Source organism: Zingiber officinale, chromosome 4A (assembly GCF_018446385.1).
Source record: "Zingiber officinale cultivar Zhangliang chromosome 4A, Zo_v1.1, whole genome shotgun sequence".
NCBI classification, from domain to species: domain Eukaryota; kingdom Viridiplantae; phylum Streptophyta; class Magnoliopsida; order Zingiberales; family Zingiberaceae; genus Zingiber; species Zingiber officinale.
This window is the reverse complement of record NC_055992.1, coordinates 132797100-132812438: the sequence shown is the minus strand read 5'-3', so window position 1 is coordinate 132812438 and position 15339 is coordinate 132797100. Positions and strand designations below refer to the sequence as shown.

The window sequence follows — 15339 nt, the reverse complement described above, 5'->3', positions numbered from 1 at the left end:
TATTATTTTTTAATAAATTTGATAAAAATATATAAAATTATACCATCTTCAAATAGTTTTGATAAAAAATCATAGAATCTTAGAGATACACTATTCTAAGGGCGCATGAGTAACTTTGACCACTACAACTTTGATTAAAATGGTCACAAGTTACTCTATGGTGGTGCAAATTTGATCCAGGTAATTCTAAAATGGTATAGTTTTAATCAAAATTACTCTAAGATTGATAAATCTAGTTAGTCATTGATTATTCTTGGGGTGGCCGGTCTAATCCTATGAAATTTTTCACCGACTATCAACATAAATCAGGAAGTGCACACGATGAACAACTCAGAAGTCTAACATCTTTTAATTACGTACTCCATTTCAAGAAAAAAAATTTGTAAAAAAATTACTCTAAGATAGAGCATAAGGAGGTATTTCAAATATCATATTATAAGTTAATATGATAGATTTAAAATAGATTATCGTAAGTGTTTGAAATCAATCGACCATTCCAATAAATAAAAAACGGATGTACTTTTATTTATTTTTTCACATAAAACATACTGCATTTACTATTTCTTGGTAAACATGCAGGGGTAAAACTGCAAAATGATTTTGTTCCAATATCTTTTTTATTCATTATAAAAAAATATTTTTTTATTTGCTAAGTTGCTGAAACAACTATGAATTAATAACAACTAGGATCTCTTAACTTCAACCATAAAATATTAATCAGAGATAAATTATCTATATTATAATAATGACGAATAACTACTATAATATTACTCAATTAAAGATAAAATAACAACTATAATCTATAATCGATAGCTATCATACTTTAATGTTATTAGTATTTATAAATGTTCATAAAAGTTATGAAGGATATTTTTAAAAATAAAAATAGATTTTGACTAAATTTAGAGTTTTATAAATTTTATAGAAATATAGTGGTATCTAAATTAGATTTTTATAGAGTTTTAAAAAGTCATGTGATATTTAAACTTCTTTTTAAAATTCTATGAAAATATTTTGGTATCCAAAATTTTAATAGATTTTCATGAATTCTTTTAGAATTTCTTGGATATAAATTTTAACCAATAAGAACTCTCCAAAACACTTGGTATAACTTTAAAAATAAAATAAAAAGTCTTCTCCTCACCCTTAAAATTTCTATAGACTTCAAATCGTCTTAATTTTTTACGAATAAGTCATTTCTCTTCCCGCTTCTCAATTTTGATTATTTCTTTTATCTTAAAGGTCATGTCCTTGTTCAATCTCTCAGCGGCCTGCATCAACCTCTAAGCATGCATTTCATACGAAGCTGAGAATCCTCTGAAACGTTGTTCTCCGATGTTAAAAAGGCAAAATAATGGATTGGAACAGCCGAAACGGAATGACAGCCGCTTGCAGTATTTTCTCTGGCGGTGGCTCACGGCGGTAGGCTGCAGGCGGAGATTTTTCTCCGGTTGCTCGTGATAGGAAACAATGAGGAGTATCATTCGGTGAAGCTTGCAGTGCTCTGGAAAGGAGGAAAATAAACAAAAAAAATTATTTGAGGCGACCGATGATGATTCCGTAGGCTACTTGCGAGCAGATCGAAGTCAAAGTTGATTTGGATGGCGGTGCTATGCGTAGGGAAGAGAAACTTGAGACATTAGTAGGTTTTAATATAAAATATATATTAATAAATCAAATTATTTCTCAACTTAATTAATAGATAATTTAATAAAGTTTAATAAAATTAGACCCTAAAAATATTCTATAAAATTTATTTAAATTTTAAATATTCCTAAATAAATTTTATATATTTATATTTATTTATTTTAATAATATTATTACTAATCAAATTAATAATAATACTATTATTAATTTTATTACTAATCAAATTTGTAATTCAACACTTTATTAAAAAGTTTGACAAAAAACTTATTAAAGAGGTGTATTCCACAATCATAAATCATAGAAATTTATACAAATAGGAAAGGATATTTTTCTCCTTACCAACTTGATCATATTGGGTCCGTTAATAAACATGTATAAAACATTTTCCGAAATATGTGTCCAAATATCCCAAAGTCTCGATGGTTAGCTCTAGGTCTTCCGATCAAAAAGCAACGCCAATGGAGACGTGTAGGTGCGCTATTACGTGGCGGGGATTGCAATTTTACATGAATTTTCCATTTTTCACTCAATGATGAAACTTTGCTCTTTTTTTTTTTGGAGGATCGACAAACCAAATGATATTTCTCTTGATTGAATTAATTTTAGATTAATAGATTTTCATAGATTCTTTTAGAATTTCTTGTTTATAAATTTTAACTAATAAGAGTTGCTACAAAACACTTGTACAACTTTAAAAATAAAATAAAAATCTTCTCCTCACCCTTGAGACATTATCCTCTCTTTGTTTTAGCCAAAACAAGATAAAAGTTGAAAAAAAATTTTATGGACAAGTATGCTATGTATTATTTTATTAAAAAAAATAATTTAATTAGGTATTTTAGGTTTTATTCGAAAATAAATATCATGTGAGACTATGACCACCTACGCTTTTCTAAAATTGAATACTTCCTCTAAAATCTACAAGTTTTCATGAAATTTATAAATGTATATAAAAATCTTACAAAAAAGTATATAGAGCTCCATAAAATTCTTTTCACAACTACATGAAATTCTATGAAAATAAATAAAAATTTATCAATTTCATAAAAATCTATTATTAAAAAAAATTAATAAAAATCATTCAATCTCGGGATGGAATACATCCATAAATGGATTGTTATTTTTGATAATAAAGCTAAAAAAAACTTTTTTCCTATTCCAATGAAAAAGGGTTTTTCTCCATAAAACATACTGCATTTTACTTATTTCTTAGTAAAAATGCAGAGATAGAACTGTCTCACCAACTCAGTTTAAATTTTTATATACACACACAATATTTTAGACATAGTTAATATATACATTTTCTTGACCATTAGACGTTATTAATATATTACAATGTATTAATTTGACAGCATAAGAGGTCCAAAATCTCTAAGCTCACTAAACACGTGTATTTTGGCCTTGTTTAGTTAGTCCTTCTAGAAGGGCACGGAAATAAAAATTATAAAAAAAACCGTGGAAAACGTTTTTCTATTATTTTAGTGAAAAGAATGAATTACTTTTAATACCTAATGGGCATACGAATTTATGAATTCATAGACATATTTTTTTTCATCTGTCTAAATACGGAAAATAATTTCCTCCCTCCCAAGTCCCAAGTTCCCAACTACTATGCATCCAAATTTCTCTTGCGATCGAACCTGCCCTCACGCGGCTGCGGATGATGACCCCAAGCGACCATGAACAGTGGTCTTGCAAGGTCGCATCGCGCAGCCGCGATTGATAGCCCCGCACGAGGTCACCTCTCTCTACCGCGTGTGATGACCCATGAGGTCGCCTCGCACAGCCGTTCACCTCGCAGAGTGTTGTGTTTTTTTTCTTCCTTCACTTCTTTTAAATTTTTTTCGGTAATTTTTCAAAGGACACACCCAAAGTTTGGGATTGCTCAGAAAACGTCCTGAGATTTGAGAATTTTAAAAAAGCACACATCTTTTTCATTTTACACCTATGGCAAAACTAAGGAGACATTTGGTTTGTATTTTCCACATTGTTTTCTGTTTTCATTTTTTGAGAAAATAAAAAATACGTTTAGTTTGTATTTTCCATGTTCATTTTTAAGAAAATGAGAGGGTATTTTCTAAGAAAACGAAAAATATGAAAAAATCATTTTCTAAAAAATAAAAAACGTATGTTTTTCAGAAAATGAAAATGAAAATGTGGCAAGCTAAATGCACCCTACTTTTTTTTTTCTTCTCTTCCTTATATGTAACAATTTCCTTTCTTGTATGTCCTCTAAAATTAAATTAAATTAAATTATTTCTCTCCTATGTATTCATACAATAATCACGGTGGTACTTCCTCGTATAAAAGATCACTGCATTAGGATAAAATATTTTTCATGATTTATCTACATATATCTTATCATGGGACTTGTAATACTGTGCTGCCTGAAGTGAGCGATATCACTTTTTATTTCAACAACCACTATGGTTAGGAGTGACAATTCGGATTGGGTTTAGATTGATGGATTCGGGTTGGCAGGTTGACCGGTTGGAACATCAAAATCCAAACCCGACTTGATTAATATTTCGGGTCAAATTATTTGACCCAAACCTAATCCATTTATTTGTATTTGACTCGAACCCGATCCAAAATGACCTGTTTATAAAAGCATGTTCATCTTAATTTGGATCTGACTTGAAAAGACCCATTTTATAAAAAAATACTTATTTTAACCCGAACTCAATCAGAATTCAAGCCGAATCCAACTAAAATATTTATAAACGAATTCACAGGTTGTAATCAAATCATTTCAGGTTAACTCGAACCTGACCCGTTTATTAGTCGTATCAATTAGATTGACCCAAACCCAATAAGACCTTACCCTAACATGATTTTTTCGTGTTCGGTTCAGGTCATGTTTTCGTGTTGGGTCAGAAATTGCCACCCTTAACTATGGTGTTGATTTCACCATTATGGTGCTAGTTTTTAAAAATCAGTATCACAACAGTATTGATTTATAAAAATCAGCACCATGACAATGTTGGTGTGTTAAGAAGTATTGATTTTTTTAAAAACTAAAAAAGAAAGGCATGACAATTTTGGACTCCGAAGCACTATAGATATTTACAGTTGGAATGAATCCAATCGGAGTTCTCTTAGGTACATCAATGAATTTTAACGGAAACTTATTGCTAGACCTAAGAGATTTGGATTTTTAAAAAGTTAACGTGTAATGGAACATGATAGTGCTAATGAAGGTATTCATGGTGTCCTTGCCTAGTTCTGACATCCTATGATAGATTATGTGTGCATGTCAATTGCTTTAAAATAATAAACTTTGAAAACATTCTGATCACTGTTATTAATGACTTCAGGTTAATATCTTCGAGCACATATAAACTCTGAGATACTTCAAAAACTTGTGACACTTAGAATGAATTTAATCGAAATTTTCTAAGTCCATTAAGGAATTTTGGTCCTCTTGATGGACCCGAAAAGACTTTAAACAATACTTGTTGGGATGTAACAAATGTAAATTTCTGAACGAGTTTCGATTCAAATTAAAGAGCACTTACATCCGATGCAAAAGTTATGGTCTCTAAAAGTAAACATTCGGCACATACATACATATAATTTTTCGTAGGAATATCAGAATTAAACATGGACACCATAAATATCTTCATGGCACAACCCTCTTTGATTACATGTCAACTTTTTAAAAATTTAAATCTCCTAAATTAGACATTAATGAATTTTGGTCAAAATCTATTGATGGTACTAGAAAGCTTTGATTAGATTTATTTCAACTTTTGTGAATTTTGTGGATTTCTGTAATGGTTTGAAGTCCAAATATAACATTTTTTTACTATTTTTTAAAAAATCAACATTACAACAGTGATGGCATTCAAGTTGTGGTTTTGATTGTTAAAAATTAGTATGATGTTGTTAATTTTTAAAATTAGAATCACCATAGTACTGATTTTTAGAAACTAACACTACATGATGCTAGTATTTAAAAACCTATCACTACAATGCTAACTTTTAAAAAATTAGCCTCATGTAATTAAGTTGCAGTACTGATTTTAAAAAAAATAATACTATAGTGGCTATTGTATGGATACAAAGGAAAGGGAAAAAAAAACGAAGAAAAGTTTAATTGGATGATAGAGAAAAGAGGAAAGTTGCATGTGAGATTGAGAGAATAAAAATAAAAATTTATTTTTAATAGAGGGGTAAAACGAACGTCATTTGAATATTCTCAAATCTCGAGCTAGCAATCCCAAATTTTGGATGCGAGCTTTCAAAAATTGTAGTTTTTTTTCCTAGATTTTTTTTTTTCTTTTTCTCCCTCCATTCTTTGTCTTAATGTAATAATTTGTTTTCCACTTAGAATTTCTTTCCATCATCTAGGGATGACAATTTTTTCCGCGAGTTTAAGGTCTCACGGGAAAAATCGGAAATAGAGATAAGAATCCCTGATTTTTCAGGGATGGGGCGGATTCGGGACGGGTATGACAATACTATTCCCATTCTCGAACCCGCCCCGAATATTATTATTATTAATATTAATAAATAATAATATGTTTTTTTAAAAATATTAATAATAGTGTTAATATTAATATTAAAATTTTTGAAAATATTATTAATAATAATATTATTGATATTAATATTAATATTAATATTATCATTAATAATTATTATTAAATAATAATAATAATAATAATAATAATAATAATAATAATATAAATTAAATTTAGAAATGAAACGGGGATGTGATTTGATCCCCGTGGGTTCGAGTTCGGGGAATCTCCAAACCTGAAAAAATGAGAACGAGACGGAGATGAAAATGACAAACCCACCCCCACCCCGTTGTCATCCCTATAATTCCATCTCCGCTTCATCGTTCCGAGTGTACAAAGGAGTTTTATAACCAATCTACGATTGAAAACTCAGTCTACGATTGGCAGATACTGACGTGCATTGAGCATGCCCTATATCCTTATTCCTCCCTAACTTTGAACTTCAAGGAGTTTTATAAACAAAAATTTAAAGGATGGATAGGATGGACGGTAAGCGAATCAGGAAAAAAAGATATTCTACCTTTAAAATCGAACATATGAATTATCAAAAACAAAGGTGATACTCAGATAATGATCCCTTTCCGCTCATAGAATCTTGTCCATGTGACATGGATTCATGTCCACAGCCCTGTCAATAAGCTCGACGTATGTGACATCTAATCACGTCAACTTCCAAATTGTTCGACCTCTCAAACATTCCTAGAACATCTTAAGTGTTTGACATCCCGAGCATCCCCACCCCATTTCATCAGTTCAACTGCCTGACTAACGCGGCACGACACCACCTTGACTCAGTGATTTGAGTGCACCAGTTTGGCGCGTCCCTAGTATTTTGCATGCCAGAGCGTTTTGGCTTAGCACCTCTTGGCATGGAAATGATTGGCTCAACTCTGCACCCAAGCACAGCATTCAGATAGCCCCTCTAGATGTCTAATCTGTCGAAGGATAGTAGGGCGACTCAATCTGCTATAAGTATGGCATTAATAAGAATAGGATTAACAAGGCATGCCAAATATGGTTTAGGACCTATATGAATTAGAACGAGGTGCCCACCATAACTGTGGCATAAAAGTGAAATTATCATCTTAACCCCCACATTTCTTATAAGGGGATAAATTATAGGGACTTTGACTAGCAATAGTAAAACGTGGTACTCCTACCAAGGGCGGAGCCACTTGTTGAGCAACCCAGGTTATAGCCCGGAGGTTCTACGATATAGTAAAGGAGGATAAATGAAAAATATAAGAATCACATAGAAGTCAACCCCCGAAAGATATTATTTTCTATTAGTTCAGATAGATTAGCTCTTTTAGTTTCGCACTTGACCGCCACGTTAACGGCCCCCTCATGATTGTCCCACGCTATTGAGAAAGAATTCAACAGGAACCCAAATTGACAAGTGCATAAGTGGGGATCCCCAGAAATGATGAAATCTCCTATCTAATTTCGACCTCCAGAGTACTACAGTCATTATCTCATGTACTTACCAACTCAGCCAGCTATGAGAGCCCTTTGATTAACAATAGTAGTAGATGCAAGAGAGGATGGGACAATCTCCTACCATAGTGAGTTATGAGGATGTTGTTGAAAGGTATGACCCTAACATGACAATCTTAATCCAAACTCCCTTATAACCTCTATGTTGGCATAGTCAAGCCTTTCCAACCTCAAGTTTAGCCTTTTAGGTCATATAAAAGGGTGAAACTAATGATAAGGAAACTCCATTCTTTTTAATTGGCTCTCTCATTATATTATTCTCTTTATCAGTTCTATCACTGAAATCTATCTAAAGCATGGAAAGAGAATTGATGCATCACTTTAATATAATAAGAGGATAATTATACTCTCTCTGTAAGTATCCTTCGTAGTCCATCATTAGATTATACGAAAAGAGATAAAACTTGAGGAGTTAATCTCTCAACATCTAAACATGACTCTTATATAGACCACAACCAAAGACTCAAATAAGGAAAGAAATTACAACAATTATAATTAACACATCTTAATTCCAGAAAAGAAATGGATTTTTATATGAAAAGAAAAGTAATTAACTTAATGATATTAACTTAAATCAAGATGAAGATCAAGATAAATCTTTTTTAAAAAAATACCAGAAATATGAAAATTACCCTAAATACACAAAAGATAAAAATTACTAAAAATAACAAAAAAAACCCTAAAAGGGGTTTAAACGTCAGAATTTGGGATTGAAAATTGACGGTTACAGTTACACCGGTAACAAATGTAGGTTTTCGAATTCTGCACGCGCAACGACAGACAAAACCTGATTTTGAATCCCAAGTCAAAAATTATGCCCGTTTGAAATTTAAATGTTCATATTAGACTTCAACTTAGGTTAGGCCTACATCATAACCGATTGCCAAATGACTAAAGAGTGAGATAAATTTTTTCCCAAATTAATAGATCACACTCTAGCATCCTATGATATGTGTTAATTCATATACCGCCCTATCTCAAATTTTTTTCATTAATATTATTCAATTTTTTAATTAAACCCAACTATCAATACTATTATTCTTATAATTTAAATTAATTTGTTATCGATTCATAAAATTTATACTATTTTTTTATTTTAAATTTTAAATTTTTTGTTTTTAACATAGTATGGATACTAAATTTAGAAAGAACATAAAAAATCTACAAAATCTATTATTTTTAATAATTAAATTTTATATAAATTAATAAATAAATTTATCCATAAATCATGTACAGATATTATTATGAAGATTATTTAGGAATATTGTTCAAGAGCACTAATAAACTAAGTTTACTCGTGCTCAAACTTATTTATTTTATATAATATTTTATAATGGAATGAACATAAATAATTTTATTGAACCCAACATCGAGGTTGTTCACAAACATTTTGTTCAATTACAACACTACGTCTGCATGATCGTCAACAACAAATTAGGATGATTAATGATTAACTTACATAACACCTTGGTTTCCTCTTATTATTATTTTTTTTTTGTTTTTTGTCCTCTAGAGATGGTGCGGTCGTTAAGATAGAAAATTGTCATATAAGATATTGGGATTGAAACTCGACACATCCAAGCATACCTTTCTCCATGTCTTGACCACCTATACTAATGATTAGTAACCACCCGTGATTTACCTCCTCCATGTTAACCTAGGGACGAATTGGAGACGTTAGAGGCGAACTAATTACTTTTTACCACATGATTTACTTTTACGGATCATCAAGCTAAGATGACAAAATAAGGGAAAAGATAAATGAAATTTATGCAAGGGGAAATTGAGATCATTGTATTAAAATTACATCTAAAGGGACATTTCAGTACACGAAACTTATAATAATCTTACCCTACATTATCAGAGATTATTTTTAGGACTCAAACCTGTAACCACAAAGTTACAAGGCAGTAATTTTACAATTCCGTCAAAGCTCAATTTCGCTAAAAGTACATCTATGAGCTGGAAAATCTCCTTTTTTGTTCATTGAAAATGTAATATACGACAAATGACCTTAGAAACAAACACACATGAAATCTCCACATGGCACAAAATAGTCATTTATTCATTTTTCTTCTTTTACTAATACAATTTATGAGTTCTCCCATGAAAATTGTTCCATGTTGAAGAGAGGGTAGTATGGTTTACAAAGGATGAGACAAACACAACCTACAATATGTAGGTTGAGATGAATATTTAAAGAAATGAAAATAATCAAAGCAACTAATTGAATTCTCTGGCCGTTGAATGAATTCGGAAATCCTAATATGGAACTTTCTCGTGTACATGTGAAGTTAGAGAATTCTTCATATCAAGTTTGATGGTTGTTACCAGGTGGAGGAAGAGTGCACGGCATAGAAGTTGAAGGTGATGCATAACTTGTTTCTAGGAACTGCCTCTGCTTCTCGTCTGTAAGGCAAAGGATTGAGTCCGCACACACCTCTTGAGCTGACGGAGGAGGAACGGGTTTGAAGTCTTGCAATTTAGAGTACTCAACGAGAAGGTGATACATATAATCATAGACTCGATCCATCTCCAACTCCTCCATGAATGACTGCCCCTTCTTTCCTATGGCCTCTGCCTGTTCATCAAACCGATGCACAATTATCTTCCTCATTGCTACTATCAATTACGTTCTTGTTTCATTCCCTAAAACTTACTGGAAGAGAATTTATTGAACACTTATTGTTCCATTTGATTCTCCCTCCTTGACTCTTTTCCCCTTCCTATCGCATCAACTAAAGTAAACTCTAGTATTCTCATTCTCGACTTAAAATCGAAAACATCCACCTTCCTTAAATTGCGTAACCCATAAAATTATAATTTTTTATTGATTTATGTGGAAATTGCTCTAATTGGAAATATTCATCTAAATTGAGTAACAGAAGGAATTTATGCTATTGCACCTGAAGCCAATGAAAGAAAGAATTACGGGAGAGGATCATAAGGACAACAAAGAATCACTGGAGAAGTAGACAACAATACCTCAGAGGGATTCGAATTCCCCCAATCGACAGCAAGCTTTATTGACTGACAAAGCTCGGTGGGACTGACGGGCCAGAAATTTTCTTTTGGAACAAGACCACGGGTAAAGAAGTCTTCATACTGTGGATCGATGAACAGTACAATGGATCCACATGCTAGGATGTACTTCAAACTCACCGACCATGCAAAACCCTCTGCATATATCTTATATCTGAAATTAAAAAGTAAAATCATATGCCAAATATAGTTGTTATATCTTAATGACACATCGAAGCTATTGTACCGGTAATTGCATTGGCTTGAGAGACTAGATTTCTGAAACCCAGATTTGGATTCTTCCACCCAGTCCTGCATTTCAAAATAAGTGCATGAATTTACAGAACAAGTTTAATAATGCTTCAATTAAGTGAAGGTTAAAATTTGATACTTGAAGCATGATTTGAGCTCCCCATTTATTGGAGTCATTGCAACTCAGAAGTGCCTCTCGTATGGGTGAGTCGACAAAAGGGTTGCCTTTCCAGTATGCAGTTTTGTCCTTTTTATTCCACTTCACATTTTGCGAACCACGCTTGATGCTTTGGAATTCTTCATTCCATGATCTGATGTTGATCTCAGGCCTGCCATAACATTGCATGCTTGAATATAATAAGCATGAAATGTTTTCTCTTGGCAATCCAAAACAAAGCTGAGCTTGAAACATTTCTTACCAATTTTCTTTTTCAGAACAGTCTTTCTATACCAAAATTTTGATAACGTTGGCTTTCTACATAATTCAGAAGTAATGATCTCATTCATTTAGCAAATTGATTACGATGAACATGAAATTTTTGACATAATTTGTTGCAATTAAGATGAATTCACAAGGTTATTGCCGAGTCTTATTGAAATGACAAGCGAAAATATTCTACAAACATCATAAACATATTTGGAGGAATTAAACAAAAGAGTACAAACAAATGTATTAGAGAATAACGCCTTCTATCTGCAGAATAAGTGATAGGAAATGTGCATTGTTATTGTGTTTGTATATATACAGATTCAACTTGAAACTCATTCGATCCCAGAGAAAAAGCTAGAATGTTTCTGATTTCTTAATTAGGCATAAGGAATGAAAGAAAAGGATTGAGGAACCCATTTATTCCAAAAACTTGATTGATTCAATGAACAAAGACAAAGTGAGTTCAAATCAATGAGTTTGGCTAAGAGAAGGCTAGCACAACAATTGAGAAACACATTTGTTTTGAAAATTTGATTGAATGATCAAAGGCAAAGTCAGTTCAAATTAATGAGTTTGGCTACGACCTAAGATGACTTAGTTATACCGAGTAATTCTTTCAAGTTTCCTGCTTATGAGGCTACCTTTTAGAAAACTTACTTCAAGCATATTGCATTGCATTTGCACTGACCACGAGCACATTTAATGAAGTTTCACCAGAACAAATTTAATCCTAAGAGCTTTCAAAAGGTTATTAATTAACCAAGGCAACATAGAACATGAGTAGAGTCATCAATTTGAGTTGGGTCCGCCTTGCCAAATAATTTAAGCAGATTGGATTGAATTTTTATCAACTCATTTTAAGGTGGGTCAAGACGGGCCGACCCGCCTAGGCCCGCGACCCGCGTGGGTCGGCCCGTGGTGGGCTCGGGCTGGCCCTTGGTGCTGGTGGATTGATATATTTTTTTATTCTAAAATTTAAAACTAAAGTGCACCAGGACTTAGCATTGACAAGAGCTTCGTGACTACTCTAATACTCTAAAATTTAAAATTAAAGTAGTTATGGGCTTGATCCGCTTAATCCACAATTCAAATTTAAAAGTTCAATATATATATATATATATATGATGGGCTCGTGAGTTAGCTCACCTAACTCGCAACCCATCTTGGGTATATATATATATATATATATATATATATATATATATATATATATATGATGGGCTCGTGAGTTAGCTCACCTAACTCGCAACCCATCTTGGGTTGGGTTGGGAATTTGTCAACCCATCAGAATGGCGGGCCGGCCGGCCCAGCCATATGATGAGCTTTTGGTGGGTCAGCCCGCCTCGTTTGACTAGTAAAAAGATAGGACATGTTCTTACATTAGTGCATGTCAACCATTCTCTCACTTTTTCTAAATATATTTTATCTTGACATCCTAGGATTAATAGCTAAATATATTTGGAGATTAGTCTCTAAGTGTACAGAAATTGTCCAGATTTATTCGGTAGGCGAATCAGGAGAAAAGACCGTCAACCTCTAAGATTAGTCGGGCAAAGCCCAGACACTTGGACTATAAGAAAAAAGTATATTTGTTGCTAATACTTATTACTAATAATTAGTTTCAAGGATATCATCTAGTTCAATGGAAAGAGACTATCATCAGAAATGAGGAGGATCTGTCAGAATAATCAATACTATGCTTAATCTCCAATCTCAACTCACTAATGTAAACAAAATTTCTCTCCGGACTCAAGTTAGCACACTTAAAGTTGATAGCCCAATCCTTTTGTGTTTGGAAGGATAATGTTTAATATACTCTTCTTTTCATGCTTTCGGTTATTTTCTCTCAGGATCAAGAGCATTATTTATAGACTCTAATAAACACATGGTTTCTAATTGAAAGAGTTCAGCAAAACAATTGACAACCAATGTGTCATACGATAAGGAGAACCCTTCAAAAATACTTCCAAATTTACTAATAAACACATGGTTTCTAATTGAAAGATCCAGGTTTGGTAAAACAATTGACAACCAATGTGTCATATGATAAGAAGAACCCGTCAAAAATACTTCAGAATTTATATTTGAACACTGATAATATCGATCTTTCTAATGGTGATTCAACATCGAGCAGTTCTAATTAATCAATCGTATATTTGTTTCTGAATTGAAATGAAGCAGTGAATTGGAGAATGCAAATATCTTACCAGCTCCAGAAGGACCAATCCGGGAATGGGATGTCAAAATGATCTTCTGTGGTACAGTAGCGGAAGAGCGGTGGTGGAATGGGTAAACTGCTAGCATTAGGGCTCCCATTGCTGGGACGGAATTCGAACCGGTGGAGGGTCGGCCGGTCCATGCAATCGAACATGAGGTCGACATCGGGCACCATTCCCGGGTACCTCCGCAGGAGCTGCAGCAGGCCCCAAATGGTGACCAAGGCCCTGCTCTGCACGCACGCGTAGTAGAGATCCACGAATAAGCGTCTCCCCTCCAAGATCACCACCCTCATCGCCGCGCGCTTCCCGGCCTCGGCCACCAGCGCGGCCGAGATGCGGGTCGACCGCCACGGGTCCAGGTCGCGGTGGATCGCCCGGAAGAAGTTAGGGCACGACCGCGGGGGTGGAGAATTCGGGTTCGGCCTCGGCGCAGGGAGGATCGGCGGGGAGCTAGGGCAGGAGAGAACGACGCAGCGGAGGACGGTGAGGGGGCGTAGGCGCTCCTTGATCTGGGGGAAAGGGTGCCACGGCGTGGGATCGAGGTTGTGGCCGGCCACGGTCTTGGTGTTCGACGCCATGTCTTCCGCTGCCTGCGCAGGGTTAGTGCTTGTGAGAACGCCTGTCGAACCGAAGCGAATGAGAAACGAGGAGGGAGAGTCAGGAGCGTACCATGTGGAGGAGGATGAGGAGGAGAAGGACGATGGAGCAGAGCGCGAGGAAGATTAAGCGGGAAGAGAACGGGAGGGCGGAGATGTGGAGACGGCCTCGACGGGCGGCCGAAGAGCTAAGCCGAAGCTGCGGAGCCATGGCCGCTCTCTCCCTCCCTCCCTCCCTCCCTCGCCTCGCCCTCGCCCTCTCTCTCTCTCTCTCTCTCTCTCCCTCGCCCTCTCTCTCTCTCCGAATCTGGAGATGAAGCCCTTCTTCTTCTTCGAGAAGTCGAAGGTTCATCCGCGCTCCTTGTGCCACGTGACCCGCATTTGACGGACGTGTTCGAGAAAATCCTTGGGCAGTGTGCATCAAAGTTATGCCAGGGATAATTGCATTTCACCCCAATTATTACATTAAATACTACCTGAATTTTCAAAATAATCAGAATTTTCCTATAATTTCAAATTATTATCATTCCACCATCTCTAACGGCTAATATGTTTTTTTTTTTAAAAAAAAAAAATTGTATGGATGTTTATTCCGATAGATCATTTCGTTCAGTGTCAGATTATCCCTGTATAAAGAACTATTGAATTAGGATAAAATATTCTTTATAATTCATTTATTTATACTCAACATTTAGGAATAATGTAATTTTTTAGCTAATAATTTAGTGATTTGTTCTCACTTTAAATTTAATATCTTTAGTTATAATGTGCCATCATCTTATTCTAAATCAATTTCATTTGCTCCAAACTAATTAATTTAATTTATTATTTGTCCACCAAACTTGGGGCAATGATAAACGATGGGGTGGTATACCCATATAATACGATGGTTTGATTTTTTATAGGTATATTAAACGGTCGGGGTGCTCGAATTACTTGTGATGTTGAGCCATTCATCATGATCTATTTGTATTTTTCAAATTTTAGTGATAATCTATTTGAGTTTCCTGAATTTATCTGATGACTAGTTTGTAGGGGATTGAATCGTTCAATTCTAGATTAATCGGATCATTAGAATTGAACAGCTGGTTTAAAAAAAAAATTAAAAAACTTTTCATGCTCCTCAATTTTTCAATGGGCCTTTTTAATAAAAA

The 15339-nt window shown here is 34.1% G+C and overlaps 1 protein-coding gene across 2 annotated transcripts; it reads right to left on the bottom strand.

Moving 5' to 3' along the window:
* Positions 1–9711: 9711 nt before the first annotated feature.
* On the bottom strand, positions 9712–14572 carry LOC121971307 (protein O-glucosyltransferase 1-like). 2 transcript variants are annotated; one of them, XM_042522501.1, is made up of 6 exons: positions 14259–14572; positions 13578–14179; positions 11080–11269; positions 10936–11000; positions 10653–10863; positions 9712–10248 (listed from the first exon to the last, which is right to left on the bottom strand). In XM_042522501.1, the coding sequence occupies exons 1-6, from the start codon at positions 14535–14537 to the stop codon at positions 9979–9981; spliced, it is 1617 nt and encodes a 538-aa protein (XP_042378435.1). In that variant the 5' UTR covers positions 14538–14572; the 3' UTR covers positions 9712–9978. The 2 variants fall into 2 exon arrangements, with proteins under 2 accessions (XP_042378435.1, XP_042378436.1); XM_042522502.1 differs by having other exon boundaries at positions 10105–10573.
* Between the last annotated feature and the right edge of the window lie 767 nt (positions 14573–15339).